General features: G+C 32.5%; 1 protein-coding gene across 1 annotated transcript in view; it reads right to left on the bottom strand.

The window, feature by feature from the left end:
* Window positions 1-9487, bottom strand: part of LOC138317789 (fibrocystin-L-like) — an 86808-nt gene extending 77321 nt beyond the window's left edge. The window contains exon 1 of the mRNA XM_069259681.1: window positions 8919-9487. Coding sequence (XP_069115782.1) covers window positions 8919-9033 — 115 coding nt within the window. The 5' untranslated portion in view covers window positions 9034-9487. The remainder of the gene's footprint in view (window positions 1-8918) is intronic.
* Between the last annotated feature and the right edge of the window lie 11704 nt (window positions 9488-21191).

Here is a 21191-nt window from a genome sequence, read left to right as displayed (position 1 = left end):
GAAGTTTAACACTACCAGAATGATCCTAAGTAATAATAACAATAAGTATCAATGATATGGGTGTAGACGTTTAAGAGCGTTAACTTTAGTTTTACAGATAAATAAGAAAACAACTTGAATTTATACGGCAGGATTTCAAAATGGCGGTCATTTTGAAATTGAAATAATAATCAAATTATTTATTTATCAAACACTATAAAAGTATGGATACTCTCACTTTATTTGCAAGTGCTTATTTGCTTAAAGTAACCTTAGCCAATTAGATGTATTTTATACAGATATAGCTCGCAAAGGTGGCGGTCATCTTGGATGGATAAGACGTCTTATATAAAAATGTAGGTTAAGTGTCCCCAAAAAATATTGGTGCATTAGACAAACCTGATATATATATTTCTTTATCGACGTATTACACGTCTTTATTGAAAATAAGAGTGATGGTTTATGGTCTTTATCCGTTTCGGTCTAATTCTGCTAATGTTCTTTATATATTAACCTTAGATTCTTGCCAAGTCACTGAGCACAATCTTTATCCTATTTCTAGTTATAACATGTTCTTTTTTCATCCAAGGAAGTGTGTCACCTTACCTCAACAATTCATTTGTAAAAGAAAGTTTTCTTTTACATTTGCATGTGTTAACTATGAACAATAATTCTCTGTGAATTAAGCAAACGTAGTATATTTTGACAAAGTTAACATTTTCATCGAGTTTATTTTTTAAAATTGATATCTGACAATATATTATACAGGAGAAATGAACATAGTTTAGATGTGTGGCGCGTTATATCAAGACAGCTTTTAAGACATTTTTCTGACAGAATTATTCTACATAGAGGTGACACTGAACTTTTAGATGATATCAAGCGTATAGTTTAATCAATTTGATGCGACAAGTAAAGGATAAAAAAGCCAAGCCCAAAAACAATTTTCTATAGAAACACCATACTATGTGTAAAACTTTATCAGATAGTGGTACGTGTTAGTACCAGCGTCCTCCTGACCTCATCCTCCCTCCCAGGTGTAAGTTGTACAGTTACTTACAATACCCCTAGGCACATTTGTTGCGGTTATCTTGTAAAAATTTTCCACGAAAATGAAAAAATGCATGTGTGTAGATCATTGGCTAGAAGTGTAAAGTGTAGATATCGATACTGGCTCAACAAAACAACATACACTGCTTAGGGTCGTGTTAAAAGCCGATAGACCGTCTAATCAAAATATTCATTTTTTTTAGATTGAACATCTTATAAACAAGTGTTTGCATTTGACAAGTGTAAAAACGGTATAAATTCCATATTTTCTTCGTCTTATGAGTAAAACATGACCAATTTTTACTACAGGCTTCTATGTGAAAAACAGTAGTTGGTATACACGAATTATGCGCGAGTTTTAATATAACTATATAAAATTGGTCAAGATGAACGCCTCAATCCATTGCGAAACCAATCAAATTAGGGGGATTTGAGTGATAAATTATTCATGATGCCTCAGCAAATGTTTCCAGGGATAGAGTAAGCTACACTGCGACTTAGACGTGGGATCGACGATGTGATGTTCTAAGACCTACTCAAAGGACATATGCTGAAGGTTACTAAAGTATCCTCATTTATTGTGCACATGCTAATTCCAGCTAGTTCAAACTTTAGGTGTAGACCGTAAGACTGTCTCTTTTCTCCATGACCTTTCCTATCTCAAAATTTAGCACGTCCTTAAATGTTCGTTGTTGATTTTACTCTTTAGATAAATGATCGGGTAGATCATCCAAGTACAATCGAAGCTGAGATAAGGACGCAGTATGGAGGCGAGTTACTCTTTGAATTAATAAAAAAAAGCATAAGACAGTGGTCCTTGAATTGAGAATGGTGAATTTCCTAATAAGTGTTCTGTTCATGTCCTAAAATAATCGAGTAATTCCAAACCCAAACTACATCAAGCCTGTAAATATATACATATGCCGTGAGTTTTTCTTACATTTTATATCTTGTTTTGTGTTCGATTCACAAATATAACATTGCTTTTAAATGTTGACCCCATATTATTAGTCAATAGCACATACTATGGTCGAAATATACATTTGATTGTATAGAGTACTTGGATTATCCTAAAATAAAACAAAATTCCCGATTGTTCAAATTAGATATAGTCTTTGTTCTCGGATATCGCATTAGTGAACTATGAACCAAACAAAAACTTATCTTAGGTAAATGTTAAGTACATAACTCACCAGGCATTCACACGTTGTTGTGGAACGTAATATTGTGGACTTCTGTGCTAAATTGTTTTGGTTGGTTAGTTTATTAAGTTTAACGTCCTATTAACAGCAAGGGTCAATTACGACGGCCGTCCACTTGTGAAATGTTTTGACGTGGGTAAATGTGGTATGTTCGTGTTGTGACTCCTTGTAAGTAAAACTCTTGCTCTTTTAATAGTGCATGCGGAAATTCATAACTTGATGAACTCTATGTGTAAGATTAAAAATCGAATTTGAATCATTTATAAACAGTTGTTATGTTTTTTTGTTCCGATATTTAGATAGAATGTTCTATATAAATTTCTAATTTATTAGGTAGATATTATGACTTCATAGTGATTACTGAATACTGTTTATGTTTCCGACCATAATAAGGAGAAATGTTGAGTTTTCTTTAGCATCACAGGTAACAGATACTGTTGTTTAATGGTTTAGTTTTCATGTTTTCTTACAACCTGTTTGATTGTACTTATAGAGATACACCGCAAAATTTACATATACAAGTAAACAATTTTATCTCGAAACAATGGAAAATATTATTTTCTAATATCTTGACTACTAGTTTATTTATACTATCTCATTATTACTATAGTGATAACAGTTCAAAACATTTAAACCTTCGATAAGCAATATTCTAACTTAAATTACAGAAATGTCATATTAGTTGTATAGTGCAGTAGATTTCTAAATGTTCTGAAATATCCCCTAGGTTTAAAAAAAACCCATTAGTCATGCCAATGTGACACTAATACATGATGAATTAAAATTCTACATATATAAATAGGGTTGATGTAATTTAAAGGATTGATTAGATTTAATTTGATAAAAGGGTAACGTCTTTCCTCGACCTCACACAACATACAATAAGCCTATTTAATCATCTGACAGCCGTTTACAGACTGACAAAAAGACTTCTACGTTGGCCTAAATCGACTGGTAAACAATTTACACCCATTGAAATCTAAACACGTCAACCATCAGACCGTCATCAACAGAAATCATCAGATAAGAAAAACACTCTTTTTTACATTTAGAGTAAATAAAAGTGAAAAAAAAGTGTTTGAATTATACATGTTTGGCGTATAGGCTGTATTTTATAAGCATAAATATGTGTAATAAGTGGTCATTACGTATGGTTATATTCAATCTAATAGATTGAACGCAACAAAGTGGACCTTACGGTTTTAATATTGTCCTATCGCATTTGCGTGAGAAGAAACCAAATACATATATGATCACAATAAATAAATCTATTTATTATTTCGATCTAGCGTACCTATAATAAAGTTCTGTTCTTCCTATACACAGGACAAGACAAAAGTCAGGAATCGTCTGGTAAATGTGTTAAATGTGCACTGGAACGCATAAAAAGTATTTCAAAATGTTAAACTAAAGTTGGGGCCCTAAAATTCGGTCATTATACATAATACACGATCTATAGTTCCAATATTGGACTTTTTAACCGATAACCTTGTTGTGTTTAATAGTAGCCAGGATACGTTTTATTCATTGTAAATGTTATATAAGGATTAACGTGAATAGATTTTTTTATGTTATGGAGATACACTCAGATATTTGTGTTATATCTCCATAACATAAAAATCCATTCAAATTAATCCTTATAATTCAATTTACAGAAGATAATATCTTCAATATTCAAAATTTAGTTTGGAGTCTTTTGTCTATGAAATCACTTCGCCGTCATCTCAGCCAATTAGGAGCGGTGTTACAAACGGCGACGCCATTTTATCCTTTATGGGCTGATAAAGTAAATTTTTAAGCCAAAGAAAATTCTCGTAAAAAGCAAAATCGAATTATTATCTGCTACAAACCAAGGCTGTCTATATTCCAATAAACGGCGGACAACCTAAAATGCGATAATTTGATGGAAAAGATCAACTCAGTGACTGACATTCATCCTCGCCTTGAAATCATATATTCTATATATTATGAAAAGTGTTATTTACTAATTTTCTATGCACGCGACAGTTTCCGGGCTCTGCAAAAAGCTTTAAGAAATATTGGTTTACCGAAACAACAGATGATAATTAAAACAATAAAACTATCGGTATACCGAAACAACAGGTGATAATTAGAAAAAGCGTTATACCGAAACATTAGGTGATAATTTAAACCATAAACTATCGTTATAACGAAATTACAAGTGATAATTAAAACGAAAAAAAAAACCTAACGTTATACCGAACAACAGGTGATAATTAAAACCACAAAACTATCGTAATACCGAAACAACAGGTGTTAACTAAAACGAAAAAGAAACTTGCGTTATACCGAAACAACAAGTGATAATTAAAACCACAAAACTATCGTAATGCCGAAACAACAAGTGATAATTAAAAAAATAGCGTTAAACCGAAACGACAGGTATTAATTAAAACAAAAAAACTCGGTTGAGCGTCAGACTAGTAATCCAGAGGTCCCGAGTTCGATCCCTGGCAGAGGCAGGTAATAAATCTATTGTAAATTCTGTACCCTGTTACATTGGCGCCCATGTAGGGACTCGGAAATGATACTTCACGATACCTGCGAAGGAATCGTTGTGACCCCTGGAAACTCGAGGACGAGTTGATTCCTGGAGGGGGAGTATGTAACCCTGGTCAATACTAGCCGCAATATATCGCTCGGCTGGAGAGAACTTCTCTTTAGCTCGATCGGTTGAGCGTCAGACTAGTAATCGAGTTCGATCCCTGGCAGAGGCAGGTATTAAATTTATTGTAAATTCTGTACCCTGTTACATAAATAAATAAATAAATAATAGCTACACCCAAACAACTGGTGATATTTATAAAATAACTATTATTTAGATAAGAATCGCAGCTAGATAAGATACGGACAAAATGATATCTATTTTAATCATTATAAGATATTAAATCAGTTACTTAACAGCCATACTAAAAACAAATATAGGCAAACAATTGATAATTAAAACAAGAAAAATCATATCACATACAGCTTCAACTAAATAATTGACGATATTTATAACACAACTATTATTTAAATAAGACTTACAGCTAGATAAGAAATGGACAAATTGATATTTATTTTAAATATATTTAAAATATATAATTATATTATAAGTAATCATTTAATTTAATTCGGTATACTAATATAAAAAATCCAAGTAATTAAAACAAACAAACACATACGTTAGCTTTACTCAAACAGCTGGTGATCTTTATAAAAACTATTATTTAGATAAGAATTACGGCTAGATAAGATACGAAAAATTTGATATATATTTTAATCAATATAAGATATGATGTCATTTACTTATTCGGTATAAATATATTTCGTTCAAATATATGTTGTATACCCAACACTCAGGCCTACATAACTAAATTATCTAAATAAGAATAGCAATATATTAGTTTCTCTGTACACCTGTGTCAAACAAATGGAGTTTTCGGAGTTTATATTCAATATGCTTCATGACGAGGTAAAGGTTTGATTTAAGTGAAACGACCGAAATTATTTTGATAAATAGAGTTCATACATAATGTAATGAATTGTAAGTCTGTCTTACAAACAAAAACACAAAGTTTTCAAAAGATCTTATGTCACTTCATTTTAGCCTACATAACGTCAGGTTTTTATTTACCAGATAACAACCTTTATTACACATACGCAGTTATGTAGCTCTGGAGAAATATAAATAGACAGTTGCATATAAGGAAACTGATCTCAAATATCTGGTGTCCTTTATCATCTTACAAAGCATGTATTGAATACGTCATGTCCATGTACACCACAACATGGAGACCAAATGAGGATTTTACAGCATAGATTAGTCAGCAATGGTATAGTGTCACTTGGGTGTCATTATAACTTTATTCACATCATGTTTACAGTGCATGTGTTTGTAGAGATACAATGTGTGAAGGCATGTCTGCTCTAGCCATTTGTTTCAGCAGGTCCGAGTACGCGAAATGGAACATCTCCGAAATATCGTTTGTTTACATATATATTCGGACATGCTAAAAATAACTAAATTCCTTTAAAGAAAGTTCAAATATTTAAAGTTGTTGATTTTAGGTATATCAAAATATGTCCAAAATACCCCTTTCAGTGAGTTTTTTCTCTTGTTTTAAAACATTAATTAATAAGCTATATTTAGGGTTAGCATACGACATTATTTCATTGTGGCATATCTAAATAGAGAATAGGGAAGACAAAAAAGACATCTAAAATTGATCACAAATACTATTTAGTGATTTTATTTTAGTGTAGATCACTTGTTCGTAGTTTGTATAACAAAATAAAAGTTCTGTATCAAATATCTAAAAGGTGTTCCATTTGGTCTGGTTATCTCCGATGGTCTCTCGGGATCTACTGTATGTACAACCAGTTTAGTGTAGATCACTTGTTCGTAGTTTGTATAACAAAATAAAAGTTCTGTATCAAATATCTAAAAGGTGTTCCATTTGGTCTGGTTATCTCCGATGGTCTCTCGGGATCTACTGTATGTACAACCAGTAGCGAAAATCTAATAACTCTTAGACTAATAAATTCTATAGCATTTGTCAAAATAATCAGTATATGTAAAAGCGTTTTATTTTGATCAATAAATGTCAGAACTTTTTATAAATGCCGTATTGTTTTTCACAGACCTAACAAATACATATGATACCTAGCTAACATTAAAGATGCTCCACCGCTGACAGAGCAGAAATGATATTCATCACTTGAACAATAATTGGTGTTTAATCGTGTATATTTATGTCTAATTAACACACAAAAAATAATATAAAATGATTTATTTTGCCTTCGGTGCATACGCAATCAGTACTTCATTCCATATAGGATATAGTGCCTCGGAATTCTTTCGGGGTGCAATTAATTATTTTTAGTAATTTTAACTTGAAGCAAAATTAGAAGCTTAAACTTTTCAATGGTGTTAATGATGTAAAAGAAGTAACTTTTGTAACTGAAGAAAAATACTAAATCGACTGCTCCTATTTTTGATAGTGAAAAATACCAATTGTCAGTGGTGGAGCATCTTTAATATAACTACTACGTCCGCGCACTTGCTACACTGCGCAGTTGCCACTGCGTTGACTGTCGAGTGCAGCGGTAACTCGCCATTGCGCGAGGCAGTTGCTACAATGAGCACTTGTCATATTTTATCATAAAACTGTTATAAAATGTAATATAAGAATTGAAATGCATTTAAATGTCAATTATGGAAGTACGAATGCCAACTAGACAATGGCAAATTCAACATGAAGCGATTGCGCGTTTCATTACATTTCCACCGTCCAGTTGGCATTCATGCTACCATGATTGCCAACTGAATGCAGTTCAATGCTTAGAACAAGGTTGACAATACTGAGATCTACAATATACACACTGTACACTGACGTACACTGTAGCAGCTACAGGACTCGGGAACGTCCGGTCGTGCATACACGTGTTTATCTACATACATGTATTTATAATCTGATAATACCACAAGTATGGAAAAAATGCTGTTTTCCTCACAATAGGTTAAAAGGTTAAAATCAATATTATTTCTACGATGGCCAACAGCGGCCGTCACCTCGAACACGCATATTAGAAAAATGTGTACCGTGACACTAATTATATGTACAATCATCTTGGAAATGTGTGTAACCTCTAAGCATGGCAAGGAAGCATTTCTTAGAGGAGTTAGTTGTTTAGTACGCAAAGGTGTGAAGCTATTCCAATGCGATTTACAAATCTACACAATACAGTTATGGAAATATGACTTTATTGGATTTTAAGATAAAAATAATTGCTGATATAATGTTAATCTTTTGTAACCGTCACGTAGATTACTGAAGAATATTGGACTACGAATTTAACAACATTAAAACATCATTTTATTCGACGCTTATTACTTTTATTGAAACTTAGACATTAAGTTATCATTACTGTGTTAGTATTTTGAAGCTCATGTTTAGAAAAAGATGGATAATGATTAAAACCAACATATTAATAGCTTAGATTTCACACATACACATCTAGGGAAAGTGTATTATCTGTGTTATTGACGTACAAATGTATGGAAATATGATTTACCAGGGTACACATTTTTCATGTACATGTATATTTTTTCCATTACGTGTGTATGAAGTGTCATACGAGGGGTCACGGTACATGTTTTTTAAGTACACATTTTTGTGCGTGTACGACGTGACGGTCGCTGTCACACATCAATACAGAATACATTGTATGAGGCATATGAAAATATAAAACTCATTATTTTCAGACGCTATGAAATGTATATCCAATTTTACTGTTTTCAGCAGTGACAGAAACGACAGTTGCAGTGTAGAGGAAAAGCATATCATCCATCGATTCATATTGTTTATTTTGATATGTACATGAAAATGTACAGCTGTAGATATTAGGAATTATATTTTAAATTAATTGACAAAACATTGACCTAACAAAGCAATATGGGGGAGAAACAGAATAAAATCTAATATTTTATATGAAAACCTAAGCAGCAAACAGACTAAACATACTGTATACACCAAAATACATATACATTTATTTAATATATTCCAAATGGCAATCCATACTTATGAATTAAAGGAAATTAACCATTGAAAACACTTGATGGAAACCAAATGAATATAAGTTTACTATGAATACACAACTAGAAGTAAACCATGCTTATCTTACCTTGTACGTCGTGGACTCCGGCTGTCATTAATATTATACATACTATGGGTGCATAACTTCGCCACGGAGGAGGCCCCATTGTGTCAGAAGTCACATCGAAAGTGATGGTTATCATATAACAACGCTAGTTAAGTATTGGCACAGCCCGGGTACAACGATACGGTGAATGGCCAGCGAACAAAAAAGTTGTAAAACGATTTAAAACTATTGTCCAATGTAAAGACGGTTTCCCTTCGCTGACCACTTTAATATCAAGAACGTCTACTAAAACGTTGGCGAACTTATGTCTCCACCAAAGACTTAAAAAAAAAATTAAAAAAAAATAAAAAATATTGTGCAATAGTGAGGTCGATTCTTATTGGTACATGTATATCATATTTATGGGAACAGCTGTACTTATTTCTATAACCGGGTATGTTGTCATGTTCAATAAACCATGACGTGTAAAATTTCGTGTGAAAGCTATATATATCAATTACAATGCGAATTTTCTATACAGCACGATACCCTCAGATTCACATGAAGTCATTGTAAATACACCTGATTATAACACAATAGCTTTTAAACCTTCCAATAAAGCCGTCACAAAAATGTAGTATATAAAAAATCGTTTTATTTTTCGTGTGAAGTATTGACCTAATGAGATGGAATTTATTTTGATTAAAAATCAAATTGATTTTTTGCATGTACCCCATTGCTCTTAATGTATACCTGACAAATGTTACATAAAGTGTATGTCAAGTTAAAATAATGTTTGACATCGAAAGCGTAGCAATGGAAATGTAATAAGATCACTTCATAATGCCCTGGTAAGACCTATCAAAATAAACCACTCTTCATTGACGTAACATGTGGTATTTTATAACTATGTCTTAATTCAGTATTAGAAATACTTTCCTCGTGTAAACGATGCTTTAAGGTAGTCGTGTGCTGTTGTCAGAGTAAGACAGTATATAAGATATATTGTATTACACTGCGATATAACTCAGTGCGTGATGTCTATGTTTGTTACGTATTTCCATGACAATGTCAGATAAAAGAAAATATTCTTTACACGGTAGAAAAAACAAACGGGGCGTAAACACGTTAAATCACAAAGTAATGGTGGCTTGACATATTTAAAGGGAAAATTCACTCGGATAATTCTTTCACATAACCAAGAAGCAAAATATGGCATAAATGTATTGATCTACATTTCTTATGAAACATATCACATAAAATATTGACAAATTCCACGTCATTGTTTAGTATTTTAATTGATACCAGTGTGATAGCAGGTACAATATGTACAGTACGCTGTACCCAAACCAGAGCCAAAGTCACGCTCGTTAAACAAATGAACTATACAACCACTGAGGAGGTGATAAAATGATTTTTAGGCAATACAATTCACCTTATTAGGTGAACACACTACTGTCAGAGCGATTTGCGCAGTTCTAGACAAAATTTGCATTACTTTACGAGCAAGGGACAGGGTTCGTCATACAAGATGTTCGACCACAATGTGTAATTTCACACGCATTTTACCACCATGGGATTTTCTGGCATATCACAGTAAAACCGATTGATCTAATCTCCATTAGAACTGGGGTTTTCCGATATATGTACAAATTTTAATGTTCTCTTAGGCTGAATTGTCCCTTTAATTATGAAAAAAATAAAATAGATGGTATTTGAAGTGGTAAGAGTGACTGAGACTCTAGAAATATATTTTTTTTTAAATTATAATGAAGCTGGCCTGACGTTGATAAATATGGATATCTTTATCGAGTGTGTAAATGTTTTCTTTGATAAAGCGATTAATAAGCAGTCACAATACTTGGAATCACAATGAAACAAGCCTTGATAAAATCAAAACATCATTATTCATATTTGGCTCAGATTTTTTTAAAGATGCTCCACCGCTGACAGAGCAGAAATGATATTTATCACTTGAACAATAATTGGTGTTTAATCGTGTATATTTATGTCTAATTAACACAAAAAAATAATATAAAATGATTTATTTTGCCTTCGGGGCGTGCGCAATCAGTACTTCATTCCATATAGGATATAGTGCCTCGGAATTCTTTCGGGATGCAATTAATTATTTTTTGTAATTTTAACTTGAAGTAAAATTAGAAGCTCAAACTTTTCAATGGTGGTAATGATGTAAAGTAAGTAACTAGTGTAACTGAAGAAAAATACTAAATCGTCTGCTCCTATTTTTGATAGTGAAAAAATACCATTTGTCAGTGGTGGAGCATCTTTAAGTCAAAAGTCCAAGAATATTAAGAGTTTATTTTGGAATGAGGTATTAGCTGACCTGCTTTTACTTTACAATCTAAATACAGAAGAATCTATATTTATTGAACCACTGTGGTTCGATCAAAATATTACCATCAGTAACATGCCCATTTACTCAGAATAATGTTAAAAAAGATATAAATTTTGTAATTCTATAAATTAGCATTTCATTCTTATTTTTAATGTAACAACCGAAATTATTGTGAAATGACTCTAAATATACTTGGTCTGGTGATATTGGTTCTACTTCCACAACAGATACAGGCTATAAAGTCCATATGTGTATAACACATTAGCCATCCACTGATGAGAACCAATCTCACAAAATAGAGATATATTTGGTAAATATTGAATTCAGGCAACGGCTAGAAAAAGGTAATATTAAATTGTTAATTAGTATATTTATACACATGTCTTTAACGTAGCAAATCGTACATCAGTTTTCTCATCACCAGTACCTTTTTATGTTATTAATTGATGTAGTTTAAAAACTACAATTGTAACTGTTGTTATATGATATTTTTTTCTTGGTTTCTCATGACAGAATTATTAAACATGCGTTATTGTAATGTTTATAATATTTTGTGTTGTATTACATTGACTGCGTTCTTCGTCATCTTGCACAAAGGTAATATATTGTCATATGTAAGTTTAATGTACTCATGTATGTTATATGTATTTAAAATGAAATAAGTTTAAATTTAGATTAAAGGATTTGTGCAGCCAAATTTTTTTTTGATAATACGTCAGGATATTGCTTTGGATGAATGAAAAATTAAGTCCCACCCAACAAATCGCCTATCTTTTATCGCTATCGGTTGGTTTTGGTCGTGATTTACGGGTAGCGTCGACTACGGTTCAGAGATAATGAGCTAGGTGGTCACGTGGTCTTGTGATGTCAGAGTAGTCCGCGGCTACACAAGGTAAGCCTAGTACTATACATGTATATAGCACATATACATGTACGTATAACGTTAGATCTACAATTTGAGTTTTTCGAGTAAATGGTTACTCTAGCTTTATGATGTAGATATTTTCATTTTCAAAACATTCCATTTACACCACTATAATGTAACACTATCTTTTACGAGTAAAATCCCAAAATTTAGCATGAATATATCTAGAATCCGTGTTTTTACTTCAAACTTCTGCTATAACGATGCAAACACGGCACAGTTTTTGAGTAAAAATAAAATGTGGACGGTTATCAGTTATGTGATATTGGAGTAACAGTACCGAATTTATACCGAAAATAATATGTATATCTATATTGTTGCCTTTGAAACTTTATCCATAACGTTTACTAAAAAGCAGAAATACATCAATGGTATCAGTTTAAGTGTAGATTTAAATTCATTATTTCAAAATTATACTAAATCCTTAAAATAGTATACATATATTCATTGTCGACCGTTTTGTATATCATACCGTGATTTAATAGTATGATATATGAACATTTATCGTATAATCCAAAAAGTAACCACATAAAGTGTTCAAATGAAAATTGAAATTACTTGTATACAGGCATTATAAAAAGATATAATATCTTGTACCTTTTTAAAAATATACTAAGTGATATTTAAATAAGCATATTTAGTGTGATAATGTTGTACATTTAGATTCGAAACGGTGAAAATACATGCTTAGAATTTTTACTAATACCTTAGAAATTACGGAAGATTGGTATATGCCACGATTCCGTAATTACAGTACTAGACTGGAATAATTTTTAAGGTTAAACCTTTAGTTGAAATAGTTCTTAGAACCATTTTTGTTTCTGAATAAGTCACCTTCCAATTTTTGTTTTACCTGTGTACGACATATATATGTGTTTGTAATATATATTCCTAGGTATGGTCAGGTATATTTTACTTCCATTTGCTTTTACATCTTCATTTTAAAAATGGAGGTGACAATAAAAAAAACCTAGAGCATAGATGTACGGGGTTTCCATAATTCAAATCACAATCCAATTAACGGATGTCCTAACCTGATTGACAGTAAGACAATAGCAAATACCCGATATAGTCCACCGAATAGCAAATTGCCCGCGGCCAGGTAATTACAGGTGAGTTCGATGAATGGCGTTGTGTACAGGTAAACAACATCCTGGTCAAGGTATTACATAACCATCAAACCAAAGGCATGGCTAATTATATATCTATAATATCGGTGTATCAACTCGTATGATTAAAAATTAAATTGAAAGCGACCGCACGGTCTGCAAAATAGTTTGTTTTGCTTAATATCTCAATTATTTGATCTTTTATAATATCAAAAGTAAATTCTTTCTACCACATGTTGAAACGTTTTACAGTATTGTAATAAATGTATCTCGATTTATTCGGTTAGCAACACACAACACAATGTTTGTAATTATCAATCATCGATGTGTACGTATGTCAAGCAACATATCCTTGATGCTTTAATCAAGGATTTCTTAAATTGTTACGTAAAATTTCATTTTACAGTCACAAACTTTGCTATTCACAATGTATCAAAGATACAGCCTACAGGAAAATATTATCTAATTTAAGCTTATTCGTTGCTGAACTCCTCGACAAAAAATCTGAAACTTTTATTTCTGTGTGGATTTTCTTTCATAATTACACGAAGATACCTGCTATTAGAGCATAAATTAGTGTATTTGAAACATCGAATTTCACTCTTTTAGTTATTTATATTCGAGCCAAAGTTATTGTACGATTAACTTCACTCAAAAGTAATCATAAAAAATCTTTGATCGGCTTTTCCTGTGACCGTCGATGTAAGTGATAGCACATCAGTTATAGTACAGCTATAAGCCACGGACTATTGTGACGTCACACGGTTTAGAGCTAGAAAATATGCATAATCGGGTGGTCAGAAAATTTGACCTCGATATCGGCGGTTTACAGGTTATTCCGGTCGCGCGCGACACGGAGAGGTTTCTACATGGTCTAATAAAGCCATTTCCAACATAAACTGAAATTATCATTTTTGACTGCACAAATCCTTTAAATTTAAATTCAACAGATCAACGTAAGAAAGATTATCAAGAAAAATGTCAATGCGATCTTAACTGGTCTATCAATGCTGGTGGAAGAAGACATGTTCAGTTTCATTAAATTCCTCGACTGACTCTAAACTTCGCTTGTTTAATTTATACAAATAAATACGCATTTACATTATAAATATCAAACTCTCTTCTCTGCCCCTTCTGTAAAACAAATTCAAATTATAAAACTTAATAAATGTAAAAAAAAAAAAAAAAAATGAGATTGTGACTTGCATGGTAACATTTATTTTAGATCGTGATTTGCATGGTAACATTTATTTGAGATTGTGATTTGCATGGTAACATTTATTTGAGATTGCGATTTGCACTGTATCATTTATTTGATATTGTGACCTGCATGGTATCATTTATTTGAGATTGTGACCTGAACGGTATCATTTATTTGAGATTGTGATTTGCATGGGAACATTTATTTGAGACTGTGATTTGCACTGTATCATTTATTTGAGATTGTGACCTTCACGGCATTAATTATTTGCGATTGTGACTTGCATGGTATCATTTATTTGAGATTGTGACTTGCATGGTAGCATTTATTTGAGATTGTGACCTGCATGGTATCATTTATTTGAGATTGTGACTTTCATGGTAACATTTATTTTAAATTGTGATTTGCATGGTATCATTTATTTGAGATTGTGACTTTCACGGTAACATTTATTTTAAATTGTGATTTGCATGGTATCATTTATTTGAGATTGTGACTTTCATGGTAACATTTATTTTAAATTGTGATTTGCATGGTACATTTCGGCCTATATGAGATTGTGACCTGCATGGTATCATTTATTTGAGATTGTGACCTGCACGGTATCATTTATTTGAAATTGTGATTTGCACGGTATCATTTTTTTGAGATTGTGACCTGCATGGTAACATTTATTTGAGATTGTGACTTGCATGGTATCATTTATTTGAGATTGTGATTTGCACGGTATCATTTATTTGAGATTGTGACCTGCATGGTATCATTTATTTGAGATTGTGACCTGCACGGTATCATTTATTTGAGAATGTGATCTGCATGGTAACATTTATTTGAGATTGTGATTTGCATGGTACCATTTTTTTGAGATTGTGACCTGCATGGTAACATTTATTTGAGACTGTGATTTGCACGGTATCATTAATTTGAGATTGTTACTTGCACTGTATCATTTTTTAGAGATTATTACTTGCACGGTAACATTTATTTTGAGATCGTGACCTGCATGGTATCATTTTTTAAGAGATTGTGACTTGCACGGTAACATTATTTGAGATTGTGATTAGCATGGTATCATTTATTTGAGATTGTACTTTGCATGGCATTATTTATTTGAGATTGTGAACTGTATGGTACCATTTATTTGAAATTGTGATTTGCATGGTAACATTTATTTGAGATTGTGACTACATGATACCATTTATTTGAGATCGTGATTTGCATTGTAACATTTATTTGAGATTGTGACCTGTCTGGTAACATTTATTTGAGATTGTGACTGGTATGGTAACATTTATTTGAGATTGTGATTTGCATTGTAACATTTATTTGAGATTGTGACCTGTCTGGTAACATTTATTTGAGATTGTGACCTGTATGGTTACGTTTATTTGAGATTGTGATTTGCATGGTATCATTTATTTGAGATTGTGACCTGTCTGGTAACATTTATTTGAGATTGTGACTGGTATGGTAACGTTTATTTGAGATTGTGACTGGTATGGTAACGTTTATTTGAGATTGTGACTGGTATAGTAACGTTTATTTGAGATTGTGACTTGCATATCATAAATTACTTGAGATTGTGGCTTGGTCTGAAACCGACCTGGAATTTGGACTCGCCATTAAAGCGTGGAATTATTACATCTCTAGAACATTTAATTAATATTTTTTGTAGGGATTCGCCATAAAATATTTGTTTATGTCCTACTTGTATTTTGTGTTCAATTTTATTATAAAAACTTCGAGACATGTTTAAAGGATGACGTAAATGACATTACAATTTGACTGAAGCAGATAAATATGTCGCATATCTGGTCTTGTTAGTAGAGTTAATGACGTCGGACAAATCCAACACTTCAACCGATCACACAATGTACATCAATTAAAATATCAATGATTTATAATGGACAACAAGATGCTGAAGACCATAACTGACGCAAACTGTTGATTTATAGAACACCAATTTACAAATTGTAAGGCAATTTTCACTAATATTTCAATTTTCACTGATTATTCAAGTACATGTGGATCAAAATCAGGTTACAAGATGGGCGTGTCCAACTTATCCGGTCGCTTGGTGGGAGAGAACTGGGGTAGTTTGTAGTGGCTGGCTTTCACATTAAAAGATCCACAGAGTCAGATAGAGTTCATCTATACTATTAGAAAAAAAGACATCAGCAAGAGACTTAATATAATATGTATAGATGTCATCCTTTGTCATAGTAGCAAGCCCTCACAAGAACACCCAACCATAGCAGGCATTAATGGTCGACATCACGGGAGCTGTCCTAGGCCTGTGTGTGTGTATTAGATGTAACAATCTCACAGTCGTCAAGTTATAAAATGTCACTCTTTATCATCAAACGGAGGAAAAACATCTTCCACTGGACACCAGTCAGTACATCGTATATAACATTTATCTGACTTTTAGTTACTGGCCACAACTGAAATTCAGTTTTTGTATGGAGATCTAGTATTCTTTTTTATTCTTAGCACCTGCATGTAGTATTGTCAAGTAAACCAGGAATACGTAAAAGAGAAAAAAAATCCCCTACGCTCAATATTTATGTCATTATCAAATGTGTACCTTTCAAGGGAAACTGATAGCGGTAAGCTGAATTTGTAGATATTGATAAAGATTTGCTTACTATCACTATGGTCGAATTATCGAGCTTTGCCTTTCTGATGCGACCTTCCATGTTCTCCTGATAGGCATAGATAACTCACTGACTTCTTATGACAATCATTATCATTACAGGGTTATAAATCTACATCAACAATCGATTATTTTTTGGGTAAAAAGTCGGTCAGTTTTTTCGGCCATTGTTGTGAAAAAGAACGGATTAGTGGAAACTGGACAAACATACTAAAGCTACTAGCATTAGTATTTCACACAAGTGTTACTATCACTGTCATTATACTCACCCTTGGACTATGTCATAGTAAAGCTGAAGCAGTTGTGTTCGACAACAAATGAAAAGGTAGTTGGATTTTTCTATGAAATATGTGCAAGTTCCGTGAACTACATTACAAGTACGTAATTGAAACATAAATACATGTACTGCCACAATTTCATAGCGTAATTTACATCAGCTTATTGAACTTTTTTTCACAATCGTTTTGAAATTATCTTTTGGTTAGATGTATGTACAAATGTATATATACATGAACATGTATTTATCTAAATATAAAAAAAATCAACTAAGCAAAAAATCACGTTTCTTTCGCTACCGCTTTAACAGTCTTGTCCCATCTTCAGGGGATGTTTTTCAATTAAAAAATCTTCGCCTGCAGATGGGTCAACACTGAAAGCGCTAGCGAAAGAAAAGTGACTTTTATTGCATTCTTGACCTTTTCATGTTTAGAAATTTAATCGATGTACAATGTTTTGACATGTACTACAGGTAGTTATATTTGTGTCTGACTATTGCAATGAACATGTAATGTACAGGCGAGTAAGAATTTTATAGTATATCTGAACTTGTGACATCGAATGTATGTCTGGGCCATTACCTCCAGTTTACCATCCTAAGAGCCAAATTCATTTTAAGGCGGTGCAGCTGGTGTTAGAAGGTGGGGAGCTAAGGCGAAATACCTGATGAAAAACCAATGACCATATTATGTAAATGTTTTTAAACTGTCCCATGTTGGTTTGAAGAGCAGCCTGTGTAATTGAATGGTACATACAATGATAGTTCTAGTCTCCTTACGTTGTGTTCTTGAAGAATATTACAAAACATTAGATCTATGTAACCTTTAATGGAAGCTTAAAAACCTGAATTATGGTCATGTTAAACAAGAGCTGTTTAAGAACGGAAATGATCGCCTCTGGAGGTTTGTTGATTTAGTTCATGTTTTTTGTAACTTACCGGTATTATGAATACAGTAATGACATTACATTTTAACTTAACTTTTCGGTTCATTGGGCCTCTTGAAATTCTCATAATCCAGCATTTTCTCCATTAACAGATTGTTCACACTCATCACAACAATTACAATCCAAAATCATTGTAGAAATCAATGTCGGTTGCAACGGTTATAAGTATTACAACACTTGCACCAAAACATTAACCTGGCCATTGTCGGCCCTTTGGGCCTCTTGAAACTCTCAACATTCAACAGTTTTCTCCTTAAATGATTGTCAGTACTCATCACTACAATCAAAATCCAACATCATTGTAGAAATCATCGTCAGTTGTTATGGATAACAGTATTACAACACATACACCAAATCGTAACCTGAGATTTGCGACGACAAAGCCAAAGTGATTCCATAAGCCACCTCTCTTCCAGACGTAAGCTAAAAATATGACTGCTAGTGAATAACAAAACATTTAAGATACTTTAATAAGAAGAATTTATTTCTCAGTTTTTCTTATCGAGTTCAGCATGATAACAAATCAGAAATTACATAAATAACAAATGTACACTCTCGTTCATGATATTTGAATCATGTGCACCTATTTGCACCGGCAATAACAATTCATAACTTGAAAGTTCATCCAACAACCATATCTCAAGACTGCTATACCTTCCGCTGTTATGTAGTAAATAATGCCATTTTAATGGTCATTTGCATATCAACATATACATCAATATAAACAATGCATGATTTGTACAGAAACTTAATACTTAATAGTGCCTTGGCAGTACTGAGAGGACACTATACTTTATACTTTTTACATTAAAACTTCTACAACTAGCATTCATGTGATTAATATCAACACATTCTTTTCAACAGTCATTCCAGACACCTTAAAATATAGCAGTCACATTAAAATATAGTACCAGTTAAAACCATAGCATTTCTGAATATAAGGAAAACATTAAATGTTCAGATCAATCCTTTAGCAATGTAAATAAAAATTACATATAAAGATTGTAACAAATTAAAGTCTTATGACTATACACTATTACATATGTCACCCACAGAACAACTGTAGATTTATAGAAATTAATGACACAACTTCTTTTTTAATAGGCAAAGTTTTATATTCTAAAGCTAAAGTTTAATAAAAGTTTGTATAATAATTATTTGTGGGCAAAGTTTTAAAGAGTATATTCTCAGTTTTACTTGAACACACATCTATAGATGTGAGTCAAAGTCATAAATTATTGTAATCCTACTGCATGTAGAAGTAAATGTGATCACAGCCTTCTATTTAACACTTGGAAACTTATGATTAAGAAGTCTGCTGCTTAGATAATGACTCAAAAAACTTCTGTTAATAGATAACATATTTAACAGAGCTCAACTATATCATACATTGTATAAACATAGAAGTAATCAATGTTATATATTTTTACATGTATGTAGCCAGGCCAACAGTTACTGTATAGCTGCACTAAAACAACTGAAGTTATACATGGTACAGTCAAATAATGCAGGGAACATAACTCCAATAAAAGAAAGCACTTATGATGGCTTTATTAGCTGTGAGCTAAGACTTTGGTTACAGAATAAAAACCCGAGTCTGGGAATATCTTCAAACACATACAATAGCCACCATTTGGCATTTGCTAGAATTATAACCAATGTTTGTCAGCATAGCTGTGTTCTGATATTTATATAAAGCCCAGTTGTATGTGATACACATTTAGGACATGTATATATTGAATTGGGAGCACAACCAGCACATAACAGACTTATATATGTGAACACAACCAGCACATAACAGACCCAGCACAACCAGATTTGGATCTGTATCATATATCATAGTGATCTTCCTCAAAGGTTGAACCAAGCCATGTATAGCCATAACTCATGGTTTGCTGAATTCATATCCTATTGATCATGATATTATGGCACTATTCTCATAAACCATTTTGCTCTAAAGGTATTGAAGTCTAGGTATGTATAAAAGTCTATGTATGGATCATGTACGGAATATATATAAAGCAAGTTGCCAGGTAAATAATTACTTAATGAACTTATAGGCGACTTGGTAATATATACATAGTTATACTTTATATGTAGAAGGACTAGCTGGTCCTGATCCATCATTGGTGAAATGGTTGCTCAATTGGAAAAGTCTTAATCTAGTGTTCGGAGGTTTAAAGTTGTGATATCTAAAGTCCTATTACAGAATTGACCACTACCAACAACAGGCATTGAAAAAGCTAGAACAAGGAAACATTTCAGTCGAGTGCCCCGACTTCAATTTAGGTCCCCAGATAGCTAGAAGTGACCTTATATCACCAAAGGCTCCATCTATTAAGCTGATAAGTTAATTAAGTTCTGTCAACTGACACCACTGATTATTTACGACCAACAGTCTCACTTTTGTAACAAATATTGTACGCTTCAAAGTACCAATTGGCAAGATGAGCCAGGTATCGTCCTTTCTGTAACTATCACGTATAAACTGCACTGCCGATCATTTTTCATGTTAAAAAAGGTGCAGCTTTAAGCTGATACACTAGAAAATGTAGTACACTAGCACTACTTCAAACATATATATATATACCAATGACAGATTCACAACTGGTTTTACAGTAAGCACAAATATATTATACATATCTCTAGTGTAATATAGATTTGAAATACCAAAAAACATGAGATGAGCATTGTCAGTAAAGAGGATTATTGAGGGTTAAAGTTTTAATTTCTTCAGGTTTAGTTTATTTGGGATAAGATTTCTAAGGTATTTGGTAGTAGGGTTAGGGTTTGGGCTGGAAACAAAAAACTGAGAAGTAGGGTGGAATCTAAATAAAGTATCTC

The sequence above is a fragment of the Argopecten irradians genome, chromosome 3 (assembly GCF_041381155.1).
Source record: "Argopecten irradians isolate NY chromosome 3, Ai_NY, whole genome shotgun sequence".
NCBI classification, from domain to species: Eukaryota; Metazoa; Mollusca; class Bivalvia; order Pectinida; family Pectinidae; genus Argopecten; species Argopecten irradians.
The sequence above is the reverse complement of the archived record's forward strand: the minus strand, read 5'-3'. Positions and strand labels throughout refer to the sequence as shown.